This window comes from Mytilus galloprovincialis, chromosome 3 (assembly GCF_965363235.1).
Source record: "Mytilus galloprovincialis chromosome 3, xbMytGall1.hap1.1, whole genome shotgun sequence".
NCBI classification, from domain to species: Eukaryota; Metazoa; Mollusca; class Bivalvia; order Mytilida; family Mytilidae; genus Mytilus; species Mytilus galloprovincialis.
In genome coordinates this window covers 111,465,320-111,492,072 of record NC_134840.1, presented here as the reverse complement: position 1 = coordinate 111,492,072, position 26,753 = coordinate 111,465,320, and the positions used below count along the sequence as shown (strand labels likewise).

The 26,753-nt window shown below is 32.5% G+C and overlaps 2 protein-coding genes and 2 long non-coding RNA genes across 5 annotated transcripts in view; 1 reads left to right on the top strand and 3 right to left on the bottom strand.

Moving 5' to 3' along the window:
- The window catches only part of LOC143069801 (cytochrome P450 2B4-like), a 53,521-nt gene extending 49,534 nt beyond the window's left edge, over positions 1-3,987 (top strand). Inside the window, exon 8 of one of the 2 annotated variants that reach the window (XM_076244603.1) lies at positions 498-3,987. In XM_076244603.1, the coding sequence (XP_076100718.1) occupies positions 498-676 (179 nt within the window). In that variant the 3' untranslated portion in view covers positions 677-3,987. The remainder of the gene's footprint in view (positions 1-497) is intronic. The other variant, XM_076244606.1, reaches the window with a different exon arrangement.
- A 4,917-nt stretch (positions 3,988-8,904) lies between these two features.
- Positions 8,905-13,684, bottom strand: LOC143066712 (uncharacterized). The gene is made up of 4 exons (XR_012975756.1): positions 13,604-13,684; positions 12,511-12,595; positions 11,835-12,004; positions 8,905-9,540 (listed from the first exon to the last, which is right to left on the bottom strand). It is a non-coding gene; the product is annotated as an uncharacterized LOC143066712 (long non-coding RNA).
- Positions 13,685-15,932: 2,248 nt separating this feature from the next.
- On the bottom strand, positions 15,933-26,485 carry LOC143066711 (uncharacterized). The gene is made up of 4 exons (XM_076239531.1): positions 26,369-26,485; positions 18,919-19,009; positions 18,054-18,238; positions 15,933-16,879 (listed from the first exon to the last, which is right to left on the bottom strand). The coding sequence occupies exons 1-4, from the start codon at positions 26,448-26,450 to the stop codon at positions 16,506-16,508; spliced, it is 732 nt and encodes a 243-aa protein (XP_076095646.1). The 5' UTR covers positions 26,451-26,485; the 3' UTR covers positions 15,933-16,505.
- Positions 21,672-25,686, bottom strand: LOC143069800 (uncharacterized). The gene is made up of 2 exons (XR_012976496.1): positions 25,097-25,686; positions 21,672-21,870 (listed from the first exon to the last, which is right to left on the bottom strand). It is a non-coding gene; the product is annotated as an uncharacterized LOC143069800 (long non-coding RNA).
- Positions 26,486-26,753: the final 268 nt, after the last annotated feature.

Below are 26,753 nucleotides of genomic sequence, written 5' to 3'. Positions count from 1 at the left end.
TTACCTAAATTTGATTGTCTATTTGGAGATGTGTAGTTCGTTACTTATTTAAGTGTTGTTTCACACGCTGTACTTGCTGTTCAGATAGGTAGTAAATGATAATTTTTGTTTTGTCAAATAGCTCCTAAAAGAGGGACGAACGATACCAAAGTCTCAGAGGGAAAGTCAAACTCATAAATCGAAAATAAACTGACAACGCCATGGCTAAAAATGAAAAAAGACAAACAGACAAACAATAGTACACATGACACAACATAGAAAACTAAAGAATAAGCAACATAGATTACGTTTTATATGTATGTTGACTTTTGTATTGTTGCACAACAGTGTTTCTGTTGTTCCTTTGTTTTACTGTTATAGCTTTTGTTTTTCCCTCGGTTTTATTTTGTAGACCGGATTTGTTTCTCTCAATCGATTTATGACTTTTGAACACGTCTGGTATACTACTGTTGCATTTACTTCATTTACTCACTGACTGATTTTATTTTGTATTACAGGCCCACGGATCTGCCCTGGAGAATCGTTAGCACGGTCAGAGTTGTTTCTAATATTTTCAAACCTTCTACATAGGTTTGAATTCTCTAAGGTCGATCCAGATGATATTTTATCATTTGAAGGAGTATCCACAGTAACAACGTCACCATCGCCATACCGACTTAAAGCTGAACCGAGATAAATAGACATTATGTGTGTTCATCCAGCATTTTAAACAAAACACTATTCAAGAATACATATACAAATACTTTCATAGTATTTGAACTTATATATGTCAATAAATATGATGTATATATTTTATATAATAGACCTTAGGATGCGATTACTGTAAATTCAGAAATTATTGCGTGCATTTATAATTGCGATTTTGTTAGTTTAGACTTAAATGCGATTTTAATTTTTACGATTTTGAGAAAAATCCTGTTTAAATCCACAAAGGTACCAGGGTTATAATTTAGTACGCCAGACGCGCGTTTCGTCTACGTAAGACTCACCAGTGACGCTCATATCAAAATCTTTTAAAGCCAAACAAGTAAAAAGTTGAAGAGCATTGAGGATCCAAAATTCCAAAAAGTTGTGCCAAATACGGCTAAGGTAATCTACTCCTGGGGTAAGAAAATCCTTAGTTTTTCAAAAAAGAAAATCAATGTTTTGTAAACAGGAAATTTATAAAAATGACCACATTATTAATATTCATGTCAACACCAAAGTATTGACTACTGGGCTTGTGATACCCTCGGGGACGAAACGTCCACCAGCAGTGGTATCGACCCAGTGGTGTAAATAGTTATCAAAGGTACCAGAATTATAATTTAGTACGCCAGACGCGCGTTTCGTCTACATAATACTCATCAGTGACGCTCATATCAAAATCTTTTAAAGCCAAACAAGTAAAAAGTTGAAGAGCATTGAGGATCCAAAATTCCAAAAAGTTGTGCCAAATACGGCTAAGGTAATCTATGCCTGGGATAAGAAAATCCTTAGTTTTTCAAAAAAAAAATCAATGTTTTGTTAACAGGAAATTTATAAAAATGACCACATTATTGATATTCATGTCAACACCAAAGTGTTGACTACTGGGCTTGTGATACCCTCAGGGACGAAACGTCCACCAGCAGTGGCATCGACCCAGTGGTGTAAATAGTTATCAAAGGTACCAGGATTATAATTTAGTACGCCAGACGCGCGTTTCGTCTACATAAAATATTTCAAAATGCGAGTTTAAAGTATTGTGTTCACAACTTTGTCGAATTTTTTGCAATAATAAAAACCTCGCCATAATTTCTGAATTAACAGTATTTGAAATTCAATTGAAATTTAAGAAAACGATATATATGGATTCAGTCTGTAGTTAAATAATGTTCCTATATAGGTATAAGAAGATGTGATATGAGTGCCAATGAGACCACTCTCCATCAAAGTCACAAATTGTAAAAGTAAACCTAATATGAGTGCCAATGAGACCACTCTCCATCAAAGTCACAAATTATAAAAGTAAACCTAATATGAGTGCCAATGAGACCACTCTCCATCAAAGTCACAAATTGTAAAAGTAAACCTAATAGGTCAAAGTACGGTCTTCAACGCGAAGCTTTGACTCACACCAAACATATATAAATGTTTCTGAAAAAAAGATTGTTTTTGATAAACATGATAAAGTTGAGAAAAAAAGTAAAACAAATGCCCCAAACGATGATGACAATTATTTGATCAAGAACAATCTTTTTATAAAACACAATGTATTTTTTTCTAATCAATTTTTACTGAAACTGCTATTTTTCAATTCCCGTTTGAAGCAATGTTTTCAAGATAATTCGAATCATATAATTTATTTTAAAAAACGAATTTGTATAACTACTCCCCAATCTTCGCTTGCCAAGGGGTACGATTCAATTCCCTCCTCTCCATCCTTGACGGATTAAGCCAACATTTGTGATAACAATGTTGTGCCATCTATCGGTAGATTAAAGTCACGCCCATTCCGAATACATTATTTTTGACCAATGGCAGCTCTTGAACTCTTCAATTTGGAGGTACAATGTAAAACACGGTAGCGTCTAGATTCGACACACTTGCTAAAGCAGGAAACGAAAATATACGTTGACATTACTTCTACTTCTTCTTCTACTTTTTAGTGACCGCCTTCAACACGTTCAAGTTTAGGTCATTTGTACTGCGCATTGCTTTGTGGAGACGTATATTCAGTGAAAAATTAAAATTTTATGATTAAAACAAAAATTAATTATAACATTTTTACATAGCGGTAGTGCATATTTTTATCTTATCGATTTATATATTAAGATAAAACTATTTACACATGATGTATATATTCTGTACCAGCAAACATCCAATACTGCTGTGATATAAACATTGAATCAACAATTTGTTTTGTCCGTCGGAAGAGGACGATAAATGGCTGAAGGGTGTTAAGAGAGAGCAATATCTCTTGCACGTTAAAAACACCCTTGTAGATTTCGAAAAAGAACAGGATAATGCCGCTACAAGGCAGCACTCGATCGCACCCGCAGAGTGGAAAGGGATTAATATAAGTTGCAAAACTTGTTTCCCCATCCAATTTAAATAAATATGTCTAAATTAAAACACTTTGTTTGATTTCGCTTGCAACGGACGTATCGTTATATTAAACAGTCAAGAAGATTAACATTGATTTCAGAAGTTTTGTGTTGTCTGTCCCGTAATTTTGTTTTATTTTTGTTTTTATTTTTTGTTTGTTCGTTTGTTTGTTTTTTTGTTTTTTTTTGTTTTTGTTTTTTTTTTTGTTTGTTGCTTTTGTTTTACCATACAACAGAACGACTAATTCTTTTTTTTATTTTCTATAACTGAATCTATATTATTAATGTATCTGTTGAAATCATATATGTATATTGTACATGCATATGTAAGGAGAGGATTTTATATAAGTTATAATAACTTGTGTCCAATCATATTGCTTGATTAATGCAATTAAATATTATTAAACAAGGATAAACAATGTTTGTAAATATTGTTGATTTAAATGACGTAGACTGTTAAACAGAAGCCACATGCTATGTCACCTTGCATGCATTGTAAAATTAAAATTGAGAAAGGAAATGGTGAATATGTCAAAGCGACAACCACCCGACCATAGAGCAAACAACAGCCGAAGGCAACCAATGGGTCTTCAATGTAGCGAGAATTCCCGCACCCGTAGGTGTCCTTCAGCTGGCCCCTAAAATATGCATAATAGTACAGTGATAATGGACGCCATACTAAACTCCGAATTATACACAAGAAACTCAAATTTAAAATCATACAAGACTAACAAAGGCCAGAGGCTCCTGACTTGGGACAGGCGCAAAATTGCGGCGGGGTTAAACATGTTTATGAGATCTCAACCCTCCCCCTATACCTCTAGCCAATGTAGAAAAGTAAAAGAATAACAATACGCACATTAAAATTCAGTTCAAGAGAAGTCCGAGTCCGATGTCAAAAGATGTAACAAAAGAAAATAAATAAAATGGCAATAATACATAAATAACAGCAGACTACTAGCAGTTAACTGACATGCCAGCTCCAGACCTCAATTAAACTGATTGAAAGATTATGTCTTCATCATATGAATATCAGGTACAATCCCTCCCGTTAGGGGTTTAGTATAATACTATCATAAAATATATGAGAAGAACATAACCCGTGTCATGCCAACAACTGTTTTTTTTAGAAATAAATGTGTTTGTGCATGGTACAAAGTGTACATTAATAAATAATAACAAGTGGAGTACACGTTGTATATCATCATGTTCAGTTTCCTATTAAGGTGGTATGGAGGTCTTTCGCCATCTTGTATTGTAAAAGACAGAGAATCTAAGGTCAAGATTTTCAATCAAGTTAGCAAAATTTGATGAAGGAATGCAGATAACTAAGGCGAAATTGCATCTAAAAGAACAATTTTATTAGATTATAACTTATAAATATTAATATTTTTACAAGTGTTGATTATTTCTGCTTGATTGTTAATATTTTTATATTTCAATTTTAAGGGGAAGTAACTCTGAAATAGTGCATTTCCTAAAGGAATTTTGCTATTTTGTATTTAAGCCAGAAACAGAGCACGGTGACCCTATCTTTTCTTTTAATATTCTTAAATCATTAATAAAAGCTATCTTCTCGTATTTTATTTTACAATTATATCATTTAGTTTAGCTTCTAATTACATTATGGTGCTTTTCCCAGTATAATCCATACAGAATTTGTCAATTTGTCATGACCTATCATTTTTCTGATATTTTTGAACATATATCAATAGATACTTCGTTTTGGCAAAGTATGAACAAATTCTATCATTTTTATTTTAGACTCCAATACCACCTTAAATATCCAATTATATGGACGAAACCACAAATCGGTTGATCTACAAGATGTGTCTGTGTCTAAACTAACTGAGGATATTTTTACCACGTCTAAACTAAATGAGGGCATTTTTATCACGTCTAAACTAACTGAGGACATTTTTACCACGTCTTAACCAGACATTTTTACCACGTTTAAACTAACTGAGGATATTTTTACAACGTCTAAACTAACAGAGGGCATTTTTATCACGTATAACCCAAACAGAAAAATAAATGAACAAATTGCTTTCAAATTGTATTCAAATCTCTTTCAAATCGTGATTCTGCGATTTGTTAGTACCATTTGCTTGCGATTCATTAAACAAATCATAAACAAATCAGAATTTTCCAAATTCCCTAAAACTGATTTCTTTGCGATTTCTTTCTATTGTATGATTTGTAAGCAATTTGTTTCTGGTTTAGTGTGATTTCTTTATGATTTGTTTACTTAGAATATGGTATGAAATGATTTGAAAGAGATTTGTTAACTTTGTAAGCTAGAATGGTGTGATTTCGTTATGATTTGTTAACTTAGAATATCATATGAAATGATTTGAAAATGATTTGTTAACTCAGAATATCATATGAAATGATTTGAAAATGATTTGTTAACTTTGTTAGCTATCATGGTGTGATTCATTGATGATTTGCTACAATAAATATAAAATGTTAATGCATTCCAATTTTCTTTGTTTATCTATCTCTCTAACTTCCGGTTGAGGTCAAATTCAAATTTCAAATACTGTTCTATATTAACTGAACAAAGAAGGTTGCAAGATGAGGAGTTTTATTCAGTCTATGAAAGATGACGGTGGTAAGGAATCTCTATATTTATAATTTCACATATTCAACTAATACTATTCAAATGTTAACCATTAAAATTTCGAAATGCATTTCAGTATCTCATTATAAACATGATAATTTTGTACTGTAAGGATTAATTTTCAAAATAAAAATGTGTAAAAAATATGTAAACAGATCGAAACATTCATTTAAAGACTGGCTTCCAGAGCCAGCAGACATAATACACTGGCAAGTTTAATGTTTCAATTGTGTATGATGTTTACTGGCCAGGTCCCGGGCAACATGGGCAAAGCTATATTACAATGTAGCACTAAGAGCCATCACCTATTCGACATCATTCTGCACGTGGTTGCCCATGTTTTTTTGAAATTTCGTTATAGTCAAATTCGGGAGAGAAGTAAGAGAAACTTACACAGAGTGAACAATTCATCCCCACCGCAACCAAAGATAGTATTCCTTTTTACAATTAGAGGAGTAGCTATTTAAGGTAAAATGAAGACAATTGCGCTTCAAAGTTTAGTGGTTTTAGGGGCAGAACATATGTTTGATCTGGATGTGAATGATTTAATCTGTGAATTGTTGATTGATGCCAATTTATTTACGATTTGCTTATGATTTGCTTAAGGTAGGAATATATGATTTACTTTTGATTTGTTAAAGATTTGATAACAATTTGTTTATAATTTCTTAATAATTTGAAAACAATTTGTTTATGATTTGCTTGGGGTAGGAATATGATTTACTTCTAATTTGTTAAAGATTTGATAACAATTTTTTTACAATTTCTTTACGATTTGAAAACAATTTGTTTGTGATTTGCTTGAAGAAGGAAAGCAATTACCTCTGATTTGTTAATGATTTCAAATCAATTTCTTGACAATTTGTTTATGATTTGCATGTGAAATTTTATCACTTTCAAATCATAAAGAAATCATACGATTTGTTTATCATTTGTTACCATGATTTGTTCCTCAATTTTTGTTTTGTTTGGGAAACTAACTGAGGGCATTTTTAGCACATCTAAACTAACTAAGAACATTTTTACCACGTCTAAACTAACTGAGGGCATTTTTATCACGTCTAAACTAACTGAAGATATTTTTATCACGTCTAAACGAACTGAGGGCATTTCTATAATATCTAAACTAACTGAGGGCATTTTCATTACGTACAAACTAACTGAGGGCATTTTTATCACGTCTAAACTAACTGAGGACATTTTTACCACGTCTTAACCAGACATTTTTACCACGTCTAAACTAACTGATGATATTTTTACCACGTTTAAACTAACTGAGGACATTTTTACCACTTCTTAGATTGTGGTTTAATATCTAAGTCGTCTGTCTGCTAAGTACCGAACGTGACATAATCTCAAATATGACTATTTTATCGAGTGTAAATTTGCATTGTTTAATGACTCGTACATGTCTCGGTATTTTATACATCCAATATTCATGTATGTGTTTTTGTTTCTGTTGGTGGTTTCGGTTGGATAATGTGTTATGTCGTATCATTTTGACAAAAATGTGACTTATTCGAAATACTTGGTATTTTCTTATCCCAGGTAAAGATTACCTTAGCCGAATTTGGCACAACTTTTTGGAGTTTGTGTGTTCTCAAAGCTCTTCAACTTTGTACTTTCTAACTATTTTGATTTGAAAGTCACTGATGAGTCTTATGTAGACGATACGCGCGTCTGGTATATCAACTTGTAAGCCTGGTACCTTTGATAACTATTAGTGTAGTTCAAATATTTTTAAATAGCCTTTGAATACCTTCATTGTCATAATAATGGTTTGAACTGGAATTGTGGAAATTATTTTACTACGTTCAGGTTAACATATTCATTACACGACTGCGTCACTGTTTGTGATGTTCTGTGCTCTCTTTCGTTGATGGAATACGTTTGTTGTTGTTGTTTGCATATTACGTCGACTAATAGTTTTATATTTGTACTGTATTTTTGTCACGTAGTGTCGTCATTTTAGTGAAATTTTTTAACATTGCCATATAAGTGGGAGGGTTTGCTAGCCATAAAATTGGGTTCACCCCTCCAATTTTCTTAAATATCTATAAAAAAAAAGGCCAGGAATACGGAAGTTGCTATCAAATACATGTAGTATTTATGTATGTTGGGGTTTGTTTTTGTTGCACTACAGTGTTCCTGTTGTTCCTTTGTTTTCCGCGTATAGTTGTATGTTTCTTTCGGTTTTAGTTTGTTACCCGGATTTGTTTTCTTTCAATAAAATACTACTGTTGCCTTTATTAAGCATACAATTGTCCTATAGAAATCTTAGGTAAAACCCGAAGATCAATTCATTGTAATAACGTGATTTTTCGGCATGCATCCGTAGTCGTAAATTAAAGCGAAAGATATTCAAACTCATAAGTCAAAAACAAAATACTGACGCTTCTGCAAAAGAAAGCCCTAAAAACAAACAACAGTACTAAATATAAACACAACATAGAAAACAAAAGACTAAGCAACACTAACTCCAACAAAAACCGGGTGCCAAAAGTTCCTGCTACCAGTACATGTATCTAGAGAATTAAAAACGTCTTCGAATTGATTCAGTTCGTAAAAGCATAATTTATTATATTAGATAATTGTCACAGAGCTTGGGCATATGGCTGTTATGATTGCAGGTAAACCTGTTTCATCATCACACATGACTCAATTTTCTTTAACTGACGTCACAAATGCCCCACTTGAATCCCCCTTCAGATGAGACTGTTTCGTGTATCCTATATTCTAGGGGAGACTTTTATTACAGAAATTAAAAGGACATTTTTCATAATATTAAGCTCATCTTTTTAAATATCAAAACTTAGTATAGATTTGACTTTATTGAACGATATTAATATCAGATTGTAAAAGAAACATTTATGAATTCTAATTACCGTGATTCTTGTTGCTTTACGGGATGAACTGTCAAGTTTTATTAATCGCTAACATATTAATAGCATAATATTATACAAATATAGCCTTTGTATGAGGTCGATACAAGGATATATTGACCTGAAAGAAGTATATTGACTGAGGACGAAGTCCGAGGTCGATATACTTCTTTGGGTCGATATATCCTGTATTGACCTCGTACAAGTCTATATTTGTTATATTATTAATTTCCGACCATGTTTGTATCAAAATCGTCATTTAGGTTTGTTGGAACTTAACATATTAGTTGTTATTTCATTTACTTGTTTTTTGACATCTTATGTATTTCAGGAAGATTTTTTTTCGTCAAATAATCGATCACAGATATAATTTGTTTCAAAACGTTAAACAATATCCTGAAATTCATTACATGACGTCACAAAGTATATCGGTTTTTAGATATTCTAAAAATAACCGTGCAATATGCTTTTTGCCGGTCAATATGCTTTTTGCTATCCGCCGTTTTATCTCTACCTTCGAAAATATAGTTTAACATGTGACTATCCCTAAACGAATCAAATTTGTTAAAATATACGAATTAATAATATATCCGTGTATTTCTATTAGATAGTCTGTTCCCTTATTATAACCAAGCTTCATAAATATAGATTGAAATGATTGTCAACTTTAATATCTCTTGCACGTAAACACCCTTGTAGATTTCGAAAGAGCAGGCTAATGCTGCAATAAGGCAGCACTCTCATTCGCAAAGTTGAAAGGGATTAATACAAGTGGCAATGACTTGCTTCCCAATCAACTTAAATCAAATATGTTCAAACTAATGTGTACGGATAATTGCACAGTTGTTACATATAATGAAAACGTTTCTAGGAAAAACTTCATTCTGTTTACTTCTTGAAACGATCAAATCCATCTAGTAAGTTTCTTGATTTTTTTTTTTGCACGATATCACACGTTCTTATCAACCTACAATTCATGAAAACATTCTGTGCATCAAAACTAAAAAAAAACATCGTTATAAATAAAATAAATTAAAAAAAACAATATGGGGTGGCGTTCTCGAAAGTATCCTAGGACTCGTCCTTAGTCATACCTAAGACCGATTTTAGGATGGAGTTAGAATCAACTTAGGACACTATTAAGTTGTGTCTCATAGTTATATCAAACGCATCTTATGTTAGGACTTCCTAAACGTATACCAAGTCGAAATTTTAAATCGCTAAAGTTAATGTTTAAATTTGATAAACCATTTATTAATGACGAACCATTTAATAAATTGTTAACGAATTTTATAATAACACGTATTAAATTAAATCTCTGAATTCAAATCACGGTAATTATATCAGAGATGATTGTAATAGAAAGTGGAAAACAAATTGTTTTAAACAGAATGATAATTAAATTTGTAGAGTCATCGTATCGTGAAACACGAAGTTAATGCCCAATCTCTACATGTACAAGTTAATAACCGATGGTGCGTTTCATGTCGTGTTCATCTTCGCGTAAAATAAAGAGCAAAAAACGAAATTCAAATTTTATTATGCTAATATGAATATATGATCTTAAAACACCTCATTTGATGTCCTCAAGTTAGGACGAACAAGAATGTGTCCATAGTACACGGATGCCCCACTCGCACTATAATTTTCCATGTTCAGTGGACCGTGAAATTGGGGTCAAAACTTTAATTTGGAATTAAAATTAGAAAGATCATATCATAGGGAACATGTGTACTAAGTTTCAAGTAGTTGTGACTTTAACTTCATCAAAAACTACCTTGACCAAAAACTTTAACCTGAACTTCCCACTTTCATTTTCTATGTTCAGTTGACCATGAAATTGGGGTCAAAACTATAATTTGGCATTAAAATTAGAAAGATCATATCATGGGGAACATGTGTACTAAGTTTCAAGTGGATTGGACTTCAACTTCATCAAAAACTACCTTGACCAAAAACTTTAACCTGAAGTCGGACGAACGAACGAACGAACGAACGGACGGACGAACGGACGAACGGAGGCACAGACCAGAAAACATAATGCCCCTCTACTATCGTAGGTGGGGCATACAAATTAGAAATAGAGCTTCGAGAACACGACTTAGAAAAAAGAAGTGTCATAAGATGGTCTTAGGACACGTCCTACTCGTAAGATAGCTTCGAGAACACCACCCTGAACTTCAATATATATATGAGTGTATTAAATTAATTAGGAAAAAACGACATACTCTGACGATGAGCAGCTTGAAATACAATAGCATTTATATATATAGATATATATAAATATTAACATGAAATAGAAACTCCTCTGAAAATCCCATTCAATCCCGCACATCGCAATGTGATGACGTCTCTCATGGTAAATGGTCGTTGTAGTTTGTTTTATCTTTAAACATTCAGAAATAATACAAAAAAGTTGAAAAAAGTTATTTAATAGATATATCACTACTGATATACTAACATTGTAGAGATGGTTAAGGAAAATGTTATCCACCTAAAAATTGTATTTTAATGAATAAAAAAGGGGTTAACAAATCTTCTTATCTCACTTATCAAGAATTCATCTTATTTAGTATGTACTGTACGAATACTCACAACTGAATACTTGTTTATAATATACACCGTACGTATTATAAATCAAATGTAGTGTATAGATACTCACGAGTCAATGCTGATATAGAATACTGTATGTATTGTATGTTTTCTAAAGAGATACTAGACTCGGTTATGGTTAAGTAAACACCGTATCAGCAGTAAATAGTTATCAAAGGTGCCAGGATTATAATTTCATACGCCAGATGCGCGTTTCGTCTACATAAGACTCATCAGTGACGCTCAAATCAAAATAGTTATAAAGCCAAACCAATACAAAGTTGAAGGATACTCACGACTCACTATTGGTAAATTATTCACCTTATTTATTGAATGAACTTTAAAGATATTCACTTCCGGTATATTATTAGTATAAATTTTATGCATCATATGAACTGAAAGGATACCCACGACTCACTTTGGGATTGGAATTCGGTATTGACAGGGTTAGATAAACGTTGATTGATAGGGAAATTTCATGGGACAGAAAATTGTTCGGTTTTATCAAGGTTCGGTTTATCCAGGTCTCACTGTATATTATAATATTATGCGTTATGGAAGCTGCATATATAATGTATGTACTGTATGGATAAGTTAATATTTAATGTATGTACTTTATGGATAAGTTACTATATAATGTATGTACTTTATGGATAAGTTTATACTTACGACTCCTTGCGGGTATATTATACACTCTATGTATTGAATGTACTGTATGGATAGGTTGAACAAATACTTCTCGTTTATTACATGTTGTACATATACAAACAATAATCGCTAGCACTATTACAAAACCAATTAAGCTTCCTATAACCGCTCCGGCAATCAAAGGTATAGACCTGTAAAAAACAATGTATGTATTCCTAAAACTTATATATTGATGCACTTGTGAAAACTAACTGTTAGATTTGTAACGCTAGACACTTTCAATTTGCAAATCACTAATGGTGTATGATAGTAGTTCAAAATCCTTGACGTAACATTAGATGCCATAGCTTTGAAGTATAATTACTTAATTTGTCTTTTCATTTGCAAATATTCCAAACACATCCAGAAAGAGATCTCAATCTACCAAAACATCAAACAAGAAGGCTAAATAAATTAGATAAATAAAACTTAAAATACTGTTCGCTGGTCCGTATACGTACAAAACATGATTCTTAAACTATTCAAAATAAACACATTCATTTATATATCACATTAGAACATATGAAAATTATAATACAATTAGTTTAGGGAACGACCATATTACTTAGAAGAGGATGGGAATATCAAGCTTTTTTCATGCTGAATTTTAAGAATAATCAATATAATTTTCACAAAGTTTTGTATTTATAATACTTACAAGTAAGAGGTACATTTTTCCTGGTAGTACGAGCCATGGTAATATGTATATGTAGAATAACAGGTTTTAGCTTTCACTGGACTGACTGAAATATAATGATGAAATCTCATGAACTATATATTGTGTTGACAGACAAGAGACAAATGGACAAAAGAAAATATAAAGAATAGAGAAAGATTGACAAAAGAAATAGAAAGAACAGAGAAAGAATGACAAAAACATAATGAATAGAGAACATTGAGGTTGTAAAAGGTCCAAGGACAGAGTTATCGTCCTTTGGTTTTCGTGTTTTGTCTACGAATATAGTCCCTAGTGTAAACAGTGTATAACTTGCATGTTTTATTTGAGACATTTTCCCAATTTATTTCTTGATATCAAATGCATGAAATATCAAGTAGGGGGATGAAATTACATCTCAAAAAAAATTGGGTGCTGAATCTTTATGTTAAGTAGTGATTTGGTCCAGTTCAAAAAGGTCAAATTTTATCACGTCTGAAGCTATCAAACTGATTTTTACACCCCCTTAACACAGAATTGTCAAAATTTCGAGTTAGAGCTGGTAGAAGTTTCTATAATTTTGATATTATTTGTCGCACTGGTAGTACACTACACTTTAAAAATCTTTTTGAGAAAGAGCAGGTGCGATTTTTTTTTATTTGAAATTATTGTCTAAAAGAAATGCACTAGGAAATAACTGTGTTCTCGGGTCAAAACATAAAGAGAATAATGGGCAACAGAAACTCTTCGCAAACAATTACGACAAAAGGGATGATGTTCGTTATGCTCGTGTCTGTAGTGACGTTTTTTATTTCAATGATGGTAATCTATGGTCTTATTGGCAGTCATAACAAATCCTCTTATAACTTATTACTGGTAAATTATTGATTAATTTAATAAAACCCGTGACCTGCTAATTGTGATTATTGTTAATTTATTCTATCTCTGAACAAGGATGAAATAGTTGCCACTGAATGTTAAGTATGTTACCAACAATCATGCCATCAGTCGTCTAGTTTTTTCGCATTCACATCCAATAATCATAAAGAATAGATTCATTAGAATTATCATAGTATAACAATAAGTACAAACTTACCTTTTCTTACTAAAATCCACAGCAAACTGTACATTAATTTAAAAAGAAAATTCATATTTTGACTTCCTCAAGAATTTGTTTACAAAACTATTTCTTTTTTTGTTTATGCGAATATTTACCGTTAGTGTAAATATTCAAAATCGATATATGAAGATGCATTTAAATACATTTATTACGTTTAAATTCGTAGTTCAAAGCTTTGGCTTGGTAAATTATGGGCTATAAAATTAGATTCTGTACTTGAGCCTATATCACAGTTAGATATAAGAGGTCTCGATTGAAAATTATCAATATCCATGTAAATATAAAATAGAATTAGTAAGTAAATTTGTTTGTGTGTGAATAGATGGAGATTTATAAAAATGCATAGCAACAACTTTTTACAACTATCACTAAGTCTAATAAACCTGTTTTTATTTTAAAGTTACATTATTACAGTCAGGTTTCTACTTCGTCAAAATCATATTCTCATGATACGTTGCAAATTTAGCTCTTGAAAACTGTTTGAAGAAATGAAAATTAATGCTTTATAATAACATTAGATGTAAGTTTCATTATGATACTTTATTCTGATTGGCTAACTGCACATTACGTGATATTCCGTAAGCAATTGCATTGCTCAATAAAACGTTTCATTCATGATAAAACACGTGGTCCCACAATAAAGTGCTCAGGTGAATTAAATAAAACAATAATACAATTCGTGTTTTCATGATCATTGCTAAAAAAATGTAATTATAAGTATTGAATGCTTCTTTTTGTAACTTCATAGGGTTGTAAAAGCGTTGACCGTGCGCACATTTTTAGTATGAATCGCTTCCGCGCTTCATACAAAATGTACTTCGGTCAACGCTTTTACACCCCTATGAAGTTACAAAAAGGAGCATTCAATTCTTAAATAAAGATAAATCTGTTATCTTTCTGTGTTTCTTTTTTTTTGCGCATAGTATGCTTACGCAACAAAAAAGATCAACTTGTATTTGCACTTACCACAGTCGACTGTTTTATGAAAAGTCTAATTTAAAAGTTTACAAATGTATCAAAGCTCAGACCTATAATTTTAGTAAAAACACGTTCATTTGTATATAAGATGCATACAATCTTTAATAATGCACCTTTATTAAACTTTTAAAGTCTATCTAAATAGATGTAAAATATACTAATGTGGCTTTTTACCTTCTCTAAGAAAGACTTCCATTTTTTTGTTCGACTTCAACTCGATAATACCCTCTGACTTTTTAAAAGTGAGAAAATAAATTCGTTCTAAAAATAGCAAACAAAAATAAATTAATTTGAACGTTCCCTCTGTCTGTAATAAAATTAAAAATAAATTCATCATATATATTGGATTAAACTTTTGTTCGCCAGACGCGCACTTAGTATACAAAGAGTTAACCGTTACGCTCGAATCAAATAAGAGAACATTGGGCATTTATAACATTTGGACTATCATCATATCATGTTACCATCAACAAAGTTGCTTATGTACGGTAATGACATGAATTGAATGAATAATGTGTGCATGAAAATAAAATAACAATATTTTTTTTTTATGCCCCACCTACGATAGTAGAGGGGCATTATGTTTTCTGGTCTGTTCGTCCGTCTGTTCGTTCGTCCGTTCGTTCGTTTACCGTTCGTTCGTCCGTCTGTCCCGCTTCATGTTAAAGTTTTTGGTCAAGGTAGTTTTTGATGAAGTTGAAGTCCAATCAACTTGAAACTTAGTATACATGTGCCCTATGATATGATCTTTCTAATTTAAATGCCAAATTATAGTTTTGACCCCAATTTTACGGTTCACTGAACATAGAAAATGATAGTGCAAATTTCAGGTTAAAGTTTTTGGTCAAGGTAGTTTTTGATAAAGTAGAAGTCCAATCAACTTGAAACTTAGTATACATGTTCCCTTTGATAAGATCATTCTTATTTTAATGCCAAATTAGAGAATTTATTCCAATTTCACGGTCCACTAAACATAGAAAATGATAGTGCGAGTGGGGCATCCGTGTACTGTGGACACATTCTTGTTTGGTATTACTACATGTATCAATGGGGTCGTCTTAGAATAATTACATTAGATGTAGGTTTCATTATAATACGTTATTCTGATTGGCTAACTGCACATCACATGCAATTGCATTACACAATAAAACTTATCATTCATGATAACACGAGGTCCCACAATAAAGTGCACAGGTGAATTAAATAAAAAAAATGATTTCATGATCCTGTAATTATAAGTATTAAATGCCTCTTTTTTTTTTTTAACTTCATAGGGTTGTAAAAGCGTTGACCGTGCGCACATTTTTAGAAATGTACTTCGGTCAACGCTTTTACACCCAATGAAGTTAATAAAAGAAGCATTCAATTCTTAAATATAATAGTTTAAGAAAGTAAAAAGTAAGATCACAAAAATACTGAAGTACGAGGAAAGTTAAAAAATGAAAGTCGATCCCTAACCGAATTGCAAAATCAAAAGCTCAAACGAATGGATAACAACTGTCATATTCCTGACTTGGTTTAAGCATTTATTTTCTGATGTAGAAAATGGTGGATTAAACCTGATTTTATAGCTAGCTTAACCTCTCAATTGTATGACAGTCGCATAAAACTCCATTATATTGACAAAGAAGTGTAAACAAAACAAACAGATATAACAGGTAAAAATGTCAAAAATAGGGGTACATCAGTCAATATTGTTTTATGATTTTTATCACTATACACACAAATAAATATGTAACAAAGAAGTACAAAAAGGCATATAGTATAAGTACATTATATAAAAAATGAAAGACAAAAAGACAAAAAAATACCGCAGCACAATAACACAATGACCAAATGTATGAAGTACAGAGCCACATCATATGTTTCATAGAAACACAAAAATATCAGCCAAACACAATTAAGCATTGTTTGATACAGTTCCTGGATACGGTGGAGGATCTGAATCCGGAATTCCGGACGTGGAAGGCAGGTTTGTTCCTGTTGGCGGTGCTCCAGTTATAATTGCTCCATTTGCTGGAGAAACATTTGTTCCAGGTGCTGATGGTTCAACAGGAACATTTTCTGGAATGGCCGGCATGTTTTGTTGCCTTTGTAAAGATCCTCCAGTATTTTTGTTTGTATTTGTTCTATTTCCTGAACTGGGATACGGAGGTGGTGCTGGTGGCATGTGTGGTCTCATAGGTGGTGGGTATGCCATACTAGTATTTGGAGGCTGTAAGGAATACACGTTCGGCGGATACTGGCTATAATACATGTTGTTCTGTGGTGGCGCTATAAAACAAATGAGTTATTACTAGTTTTAATATTAGATGTGATTCGATACAAAACAAATATATAAATAACTTTTAGTGAGCAAACCTATGTTACCATTCATATTTTACAGCTTAAGGACACTAGTGAAACTCGACTGTCGTTCATTTTTTCAAATTTGTTTATAAAAAAGACCGTTATTTTTCTCGTTTGAATTGTTTTTTATTGTCATTTCGAGGACTTTTATAGCTGACTATGTGGTGTGGGCTTTGCTCATTGTTGAAGGCCGTACGGTTACCTATATTTGTTAATTTCTGAGTCATTTTGGTCTCTTTTGGAGAGTTGTTTCATTGGCAATCATACCACATCTTCTTTGTTATATTGGCTGATTAAAACCTCCAACAGAGTATTTTACAAAAATACCAAAATGCACTATCACAGACCTCGTATCTGTTAAACTCGCTTTAAAACATTTAATGACATGAATATCAATAATGCGGTCATTTCTATATATTTCCTGTTTACAAAAGTGAATTTTTCGAAAAACTAAGGATTTTCTTATCCCAGGCATAGATTACCTTAGCCGTATTTGGCACGACATATTGGAATTTTGGATCCTCAATGCTCTTTAACTTTGTACTTGTTTGGCTTTATAAATATTTTGATATGAGCGTCACTGATGATTCTGTGTTTTATGAATTTATTTCAATCTTAATCATCAATTTCTTCGTCTGTTGGAACATTTAAGTCTTTTCTCAGTACCGTTTTGTTTTTATAAAGGGACATAACACCATTACTAACCGTGTATGAAATAAACCCCGCCCCCTTCTTACCTTATATGGAATATAAAGGGACGTAACTCCACTACTAACCGTGTATGAGATAAACCCCGCCCCCTACTGACCTAATATCAAATATACACGGTTTGCACGCGGACGCTTTTAACCAATCATATTCCTGGAAATGTATAGGAGGTAAGATAAATATATTTACGGTGTTGGTAAGCTGTTATAGTAATTACAGTATGCAGAGTGTTCACTGTGTGTATTGGTTTGACTACTATATCACGACTTCCCTGTGATATACTTACGATGGTGGTAAGCTGGTATAGTAGTTACAGTGTGGACGGTACTAGATAATATCATATTTGGTATGGCTAAACTACTATACCATGACTTCACTGTGATATACTTACGGTGGTTGTAAGCTGGTACAGTAGTTATAGTGTGGACAGTTCTTGTTGTTGGATATGGCTGAACCACTGTACCACGACTTCCATGAGATTTACAGCATGATGCACAGATAACTACAACAATCGCGATTATAATAACTAGTCCAATAATTCCACCAATGACGGCTCCCGCTATAGTTCCAACTGACCTGTTATGATAAAACATTTAATTAATCTAAGTATTACATCAGTGACCCTTGCCAAGTTTCTGATTTATTTCTTCTCAAGCTTATAAGTTATACGCTAATATCGATGGCTTAAACTAACATGTAATTATAAAAAAAAATTGATATCAGTCGTAACTGTTCTACCAATGACAACTTTCGACTTACGCATTTGTACTTGTTATAATTCAAAAGGTTTTATTTTCAGATTGCATAAATGATTGCTCTGTGAGTGATCCCGCAATTATTCCCGTAAAAAAAGTAATATAGTTGTAATGCATGATAACATTGTTATTCTTTTTTTTTTTTAACTAAAAATACTGTCCGATATGGTTCTGAGTTTCTTTGAAGACCATTAAATGGGAAATAAAACTTTGTCATATATATCTTTTAAGAAATAGGGCATACTATGTTCGACATTGCGATCCCCTTCTTTTACTTGAATCCTGAATGTTTACCACATTGTCATATTTCATCTCAAGTACTTACAACTACGAGTTACAATAATAATAGTATATTTAGTACTTACAACTACGAGGTACAGTAATAATAGTATATGTAGTACTCACAAATTCGAGGTACAGTAATAATAGTATATATGTAGTACTTACATGTACAAGTACGACGTACAGTTAAATCATTATATATTTAGCTATAGTACTTACAAGTACGAGTACGAGTTACAGTAATAATAGTATCCATATGTGTAATAATAGTAGTATCTAGAATAGCAGTACCGCCCTGATATTGGTATAACTGGAAGTAAAGATGCAAACATAATATATATGTACATGAACGAACTGCTCGTTATATAAATATCTTTGAACATTAATGCCCAGTTTGTATAAAAGTATAAAAAACATATATGTACATAATATATATCTTGCAATGGTACACATATATATTCTACCACTGCATCGAGTCTGATACGATATTTATCCACTCGAGACAATTAAATTTTCAAATTTAAAACGCGAGGCTCGCCGAGCGTTTTAAATATTTAAAATTTAACTGTCAATAGTTGATAAATATCGTATTACACGAGATTTGGTGGTGGAATCTGTTTCTCTAATGATTTTCAAATAATAAACAGGCAAAATTTTTCCTTCTTATCGAGTGATCTGCAAAAAGAAGTGTTCTTTCTACCTGACGTCATCATGCATGGTCGCCTTTTTTCATGTCGTCACAATAGGAAATTCAGAGGACAGCAACAAAATTCGACGTCATAATCAGATTTTAACCAATATAAAACTGAGATCAAACAAACCACACGTTGATTGAATGTTTTTTATACAATGGGTGCAGATAGGGATAAATTGACGAAGAATTAGAGAAATATAGATTCTACCACTGCATCGAGTGTGATACGATATTTATCCACTCGAGACAGTTATTTAACTGTCGATAGTTGATAAATATCGTATTACACGAGATTTGGTGATAGAATCTGTTTTTCTAATAATTTTCAAACAATATGCAGGCAAACGTATTCTTTCTTTTCGAATGATCTGCAAAAAGATGTGTTCTTAACTATGTGACGTCATCAGGCATAATCGCCTTTTTTCATGCCGTCACAATAGAAAATTCTGAGGAAAGCAAGAAAATTCGACGTCATAATCAGATTTTAACCAATGAAAAACTGAGATCAAAGGAATCACACGTTGATTATACAACGGTTGCAGAAAGAGATAAATTGACACAGAATTAGAGAAACTTATATACTGCACTTGTTATGAGTTGAAAATCAAGATTTTTGTCAGTGAGTAGCTGAATATTGACCGAGCAATGTCGAGGACAATAGTTCTTTCGAAGGGACGAGAAACTTGCCCCACCCGCTTAAATAGTCATAATGAGTTCTATGATATCGCGATAATACAAGACTAACAAAGGCCAGAGGCTCCTGACTTGGGACAGGCGCAAAAATGCGGCGGGGTTAAACATGTTTGTGAGATCTCAACCCTCCCCCTATACCTCTAACCAATGTAGAAAAGTAAACGTGTAACAATACGCACATTAAAATCCAGTTCAAGAGAAGTCCGAGTCTGATGTCAGAAGATGTAACCAAAGAAAATAAACAAAATGACAATAATACATAAATAACAACAGACTACTAGCAGTTAACTGACATGCCAGCTCCAGACTTTAATTAAACTGACTGAAAGATTATGATTTCATCATATGAACATCAGGCACAATCCTTCCCGTTAGGGGTTTAGTATCATACCATCATAACATATATGAGAAGAACATAACCCGTGTCATGCCAACAACTGTTTTTAGAATAAATGTGTTTAGTTCCGATGCAAAGACCTTATCAGTGACTCAATATTAACGCCAACATATGCAATCTTTAATGACTTGACAACAGTATCGTAATTATATCCCTTCTTAATAAGTCTATTCAAAGGATTTGTAAGTTTCTGAGGTGAATACTGACACCTTTGTGCTTTATAAAGAATATTACCATAAAAAATTGGATGTGAAATACCTGAACGTATTAGAAGTCTGCATGTTGAGCTATATTTACGAATGATGTCTTTATACCGATGATAAAATTTAGTAAATGTTTTGACTAGTTTGTGATATCGAAAACCCTGGTGTAATAATTTTTCAGTAATACATAAATTTCTCTCATTAAAATCTAAAACATTGTTACATACACGAGCGAATCGTACAAGTTGAGATATATAAACACCGTAAGATGGTGACAAGGGAACGTCACCATCTAAAAACGGATATTTAACGATAGGAAATGAAAAATCATCCCTTTTATCATAAATCTTAGTATTCAGCTTTCCATTAGTGATATATGAATATCACTTGCATTTATTTGTCACTGGCACAGAGACTGATGCATACAGAGCAATTCATGTTCAGTTTTCATAGATTTTTATACCAGCAGCTATTTCAGAAGCACCAGTAAATGTAAATTTTGTATATAATTTCTGTGCCATTTGGCCTCTTGTGTATTGTTGTCTCATTGACACCCATTCCACTACTTCCCTACTCGAGCTATAATAAGATTGATAATACAGTTGATAATTAAAGTAAGATTTTGTGCTTGATTTTTAAATCCTTATCAAGTTTCAAAAGAGTAAATAAACAGCCATATGATTTTTACAACTAAATATGTATGAATAAAGAAGATGTGGGATATACATATATTGGACAGCAACCAAACAAAAATAACTAAGACACTTTGTAAAATTTAATTTTTAAAATAAGTTTTCATATGTCTCACTGAATAGTTTTTTTTGTTTTCAGAAATAACAGATATTTGTCACAAAGATTTACCATGTACTAGGAGAAACATACGAGTTGTGTTGCCATCAGGTGTTGTTTGCAAAATAAGGGAACAGTTCCAAGCTGAACAATTAACAAACTTTAAATAGCCCTAATGACCACACAAAGAGTCAAATTATATTAACTATATTGATAATAAAATTTTATCACATTTATTCATTGTTTAATTTATTTATAAGTGGTCTCCTTTTCTTGTCTGTTTGCCTGATATGCTAGTAGAGGTGGCTCAGTCAGTCTTTTATCAACTGCTGCTACAAATGTATATCTAAGCCACTTTTGTATGAAGGATACTTCCATAAGTTCATGCACATTACCTTTAAAAATAAATAAAAAGAGAATTAGTCTTGTTCAATTGAAAAAACAATTTGATTTGCATAGGAACAACATAGCTTGAATCTTTCAGCATGGTTAATAATTATGGACAACTTTCATTGGATGCCAGACTCCTAATGGATTTGTTTAAATGATAACACCATAATATGTACTTTCTGCATCATTTAGTCTCTGGTGGAGAGATGTCTCATTGGAAATCATATCTCATCTTCTTATTTCTATATGTGTTAATTAATCAGTTTCAAATTAATGTGACTGACTAGAAAACATAATGCCCATCTACTATAGCTACTGTCATAGACATGTGAACAAAAACAAGAGAAACTTTAAATAAAGCAGGAATGAATATAAAAATAGAAGATCTGGTATGATTTCCAATAAGACGACTCTCCAGAAAAGACAAAATATCATAGAAATTTACAACTATAGGTCATCGTACAGTCTTCAACAATGAGCAAAGCCCATACCACATAGTAAGCTATAGAAGGTCCCATTGACAAATGTAAAACAATTCAAAAGAGAAAACTGATGGCCTAATTTATGTACAAAAAATGAACGAAAAACAAATATTTAACAAATTAACAAACAACATCCACTGAATTACAGGCTCCTTACACAGAGAGGACATGACCGTATATCCCAACAACAAAAAGACTAATTACTGATCTGAGAGTACTGGCAGTTACTGACAACTAATAAAAAAGTCTTATATATCTTTGAATCCAATTATCTTTTCTTTTTCTTTCCTAATTCTTCTTATTCTTTTTTTATGAAGGGGTGTTGGGGGGGGGGGGGGCTTGTTAAATGATTGCCATACAAAGTTGGCTAAGGCTCATTCTTAAATTCTGTAAATTGACTTGATAGTTGTATATAGCCTTGTTGTTTTATTACTCATTCAAGGTTTTATACTGACATGTACATGTACCAAGGGCGGATCCAGAAATTTAGAAAAAGGGGGGGGGGTTGAGACCTTTTTCGGGCTAAAAAACATAAAATAAGTGTTAAATGTACTTTTTTAAACGGTTCCTGACGTGGGACATGTATATTTTAATGTTGCTGTATAGTGTAAGAGTTGGGCATTTGTGATTCTTGTTGTAAACAATATTTACGCCAGGCTATTCGATGAAATTTACAATACCACCGACATGAGATAAAAAAGACAAACAAGCATTTTTATCCAAATGTTTGGTTGATATATGTTTCACCCAACAAAATTAAGGGAAGTGAGGGATTCCAAATCAACCAAAAGGCTACGAATGAGTTTGTAATGACAGCGAATTTATGAATGATGGTCGACAAAGAGAGACATAAAGGCCCCATCCAGTCGGCAGGTTGCAGCCTGGTCTTGAAAAAAGTATTCAATATATCAGTTCAGCGAAACAGACATTCAAACGCCCGGCCCAAAAAAATACGCCCGTTTTTTATTCATCATGTTCATTTAATGCTATCGGCTATATTATTCTGTTGGAAATTTACGTTTCTAATAGCGAAAAAGTAGACAAGATTATTTTTTTTAATCCAGATACGGCCAGAATTTTTGTTGAAGGCAAAAATCAGAGTCAAATATCTCAGACTGCCTCCTCAAACCAATGGAACTTTTTCATCATCGGAGATTGTAACAGAGTAAACCTTTCTGTTTGGTGGAATTGTGAAATAGAAGTCAATACGGTCTTGTTCAATCCTGTATCACTTTGAAGGTGACGTGATTGTTATGCTCAGACTATGCAATGTGTTACTGTAATTTGAATTTCAAAACGGCTGGGTGACGTTTTTTCGACGAACTGATCAACACCACCATAGCGAATCCCATGTTTTGATGCGACTGTCATACAAGTTAAAGGCTTAGCGCTAAAAAAAAACAGGTTCAATTCACCATTTTCTACATTGCCTGTACCAAGTCAGGAATATGACAGTTGTCCATTCGTTTGTTGTGTTTTATAATTTGATTTTGCCATTTGATAATGGACTTTCGTTTTGTATTTTCCTCGGAGTTCAGGATTTTTGTGATTTTTCTTTTGACACGATCATAAAATACCAGCGAAAAATATCTTTATTAAGTAAAGAATTGTCGCATAAAGATTACACGGGAAATGGCAATGGTCACAAAGTCTAGTAGTCTGATTAATCATTTTTCAAAAAAAAAAAAGAAAAAAAAGTCCAATCAAAAAAAGGGGGGCGTACGCCCTCTAGATCTACGCCCCTCTCTGGATCCGCTACTATGTACACTGTAGGTGAAGTACATTGTATATCATTTTTATTGAGCCTTCGACTTTTGTTGAAAAATTGAGACATAGTGATCCTACATTCTGTCGGTGGCATCGTTGTCGTCCACAAATATTTTGTGGTCAAAGTTTTTAAAATATTAATTACTTATAAATTGGCCTGGATTTCTACCAAACTTGGACAGAAGCTTCAAGATGCAGCAGCTCATGATCATAAGATAGTACATGGAATATAGAAGTAAATTTTGTTAAAAAAAATCCGTTTTTTCGGTATTTTACTTATAAAAAGACTTAGTGTTTCTGTCAGTTAACATTACATACAGTCTGCAGTTCAAGTTTTTATATTTCAATATTTATTTGATTCATTAAGTTTACTATCCTGGGTTTTTACCAAACTTGGACAGAACCTGCTCACAATATAGAGATAGAATCAAGTGGATTTTTTAATTATTTTTTCCCTCATTTTTGTTGAGCCTGCAATTAACAGCAAAAGTAGGCGAGACATTGTGTTCCGCGAAACCCTTATATATTTTTTTAATACTATATATACATAAATGAGACAGCAACTTATCAGCAAACTATTTTTTGAAGGTTTAATGTTTTCCTGGTATATATAAGCCCCTCCCCCTTTTATAGAAAAAGATCAGTGATTGAATTTCAAACCTACCACTATTTTGTTATCAGTCTTAGAAAACATTTCAAATGCCTGTATTCGGTCTGTATTACATGAAACTGCAAGTGACACACTTGTGTTCATTCACTTTATGCAGGTCATATGACTTCTAAACAATGTTACATTTTACAGCCTCGAAGTTAAAATATATAGTTTAAACTGTACATGGTCCCAGTCTATGTAGATCGAGCTCCAATAAAAATAATCCTAACCCGGCAATTATAAACACAAATGATGCCTACCCTGCCTTTATTTAAGAACCATATATGCCTTACGAATAATGAAATATATTACTTTGTAATATAGATGTACCTCTATTCTAATCTCCGTCGTTTTCCTATGGCTATGTGTTCTAGATGCATACTTGGGCTGGCTCCCTGCGGGAAGGGCAGAAGTCTGTTCTTGCCGTCTTGTCATAATTAATAAAACATTTGCTTTCAGTCTTGTTCTGTTTTGGTGTGAATGTGACTTTGTCATGAACGAGACAATCCTTGCATCAATAACAAATTGATCAAAATCAAAGTGTTTGGGGTCATAATCTGGAATGCTCCGTTGAACGAAGTTTAATTTTGCCTCTTCACCTTTCGTGTCCAACTCTTTCGTCTTTAATGGTCTTTCGGAAATGTAAACAAACATAATCCCTGACCTGATCCAGTATTACAGTTGTATGCAACACAAAACACCATAGCCGGTTAACGTTGTTTACAAGTTTACGTTCTAACACATGTTCGATACCAATGTAACAAAGGACTCATATGACGTCACAGCGAGAAGGAAATAAAGGGAGATAAACAAGGTTGGTATTTCCCGTATTTTTCGACACCAATATTTACTTGTTATTTTTAGTACCAACGAGGTTTGGAATTATTGTATAAATATAAATTTCAACATTTTAAACCTAAATTCTTGCGATATACACCTTTTCCTCAATTTTTTTTTCTACCTTTGCATTTCACCTTTAACGATCTGGCAAATAGTCTGTGAATTCAAATACATTGTAGTTAAAACAAAATACTGAAGCATACTCATATATTCATGTTATTAATAAGAGCAGCTAGTTCAGTGGTTGCCGTTGGTTTATGTCTGTCATATTCATTTTTTTCTTTAATTGTTTCATTATAAATAAGACCGCAAGTTTGCTCATTGAAAGGTTTCATAGTTATCTTGTCGGGGCCTTTTATTCATTTGAACAGCAAACAAACTGAGGTGTTATATTAATCTGATTGAAATTCAAATCAATCGTTACTCGCTGCGTTATTCGTCGAGCGACATCGCGAAGTCAAAGTTCTATCTTTTATTGAGATTGGTGTTACCGCTAATGTGATATAACGGAACAATACATTTGACTTCAAAGGGTTTTATTTTTTCCTAAACAAATTATTTTAATCCACAATTTGATGAAAAGAAAATAACAGATGACAGCAAAAATATATTCTGAATTCAGATTTCCCCCATAGGATTATAGGCTAGTGTTAAATTTTCTGACTCAGACGAAAAAAACGTACCCTCCATCCCTCCCTCCTTTTTGAAGTTAAATGGTTTCTCAATAACTTCTGTATTTAACATCGAATTGCTTAATCTTACCGTTATACACAATGAAATAAAATAAAACATAAATATTTGTAATCCTGACGTCCATCTTTGATATTTTGAATAGAAATTTCATTCATAACATGTTGTTATGCATGTTTAAAGTTATAGATTTGGTATATTGAATATGATTTTAACAGATGCACGAATTACAAATCAAGTTAAAAAGATCGATTATGTGAAGGTTATGATTCACCGAATTTCAATACAATTTCGAATCTAAAGAATTTTGTTATAAAGAATGAAATGAAGTACTTCAGTCTTATTACGTATGTATGTATTCAATTGCACATCTCCGTATATATAATAAATCTTAAGAAGTAAATAACCCTATTTGAAGAAATCACCTGTCTTCCTTGAGACTTTGGTATTACATTTA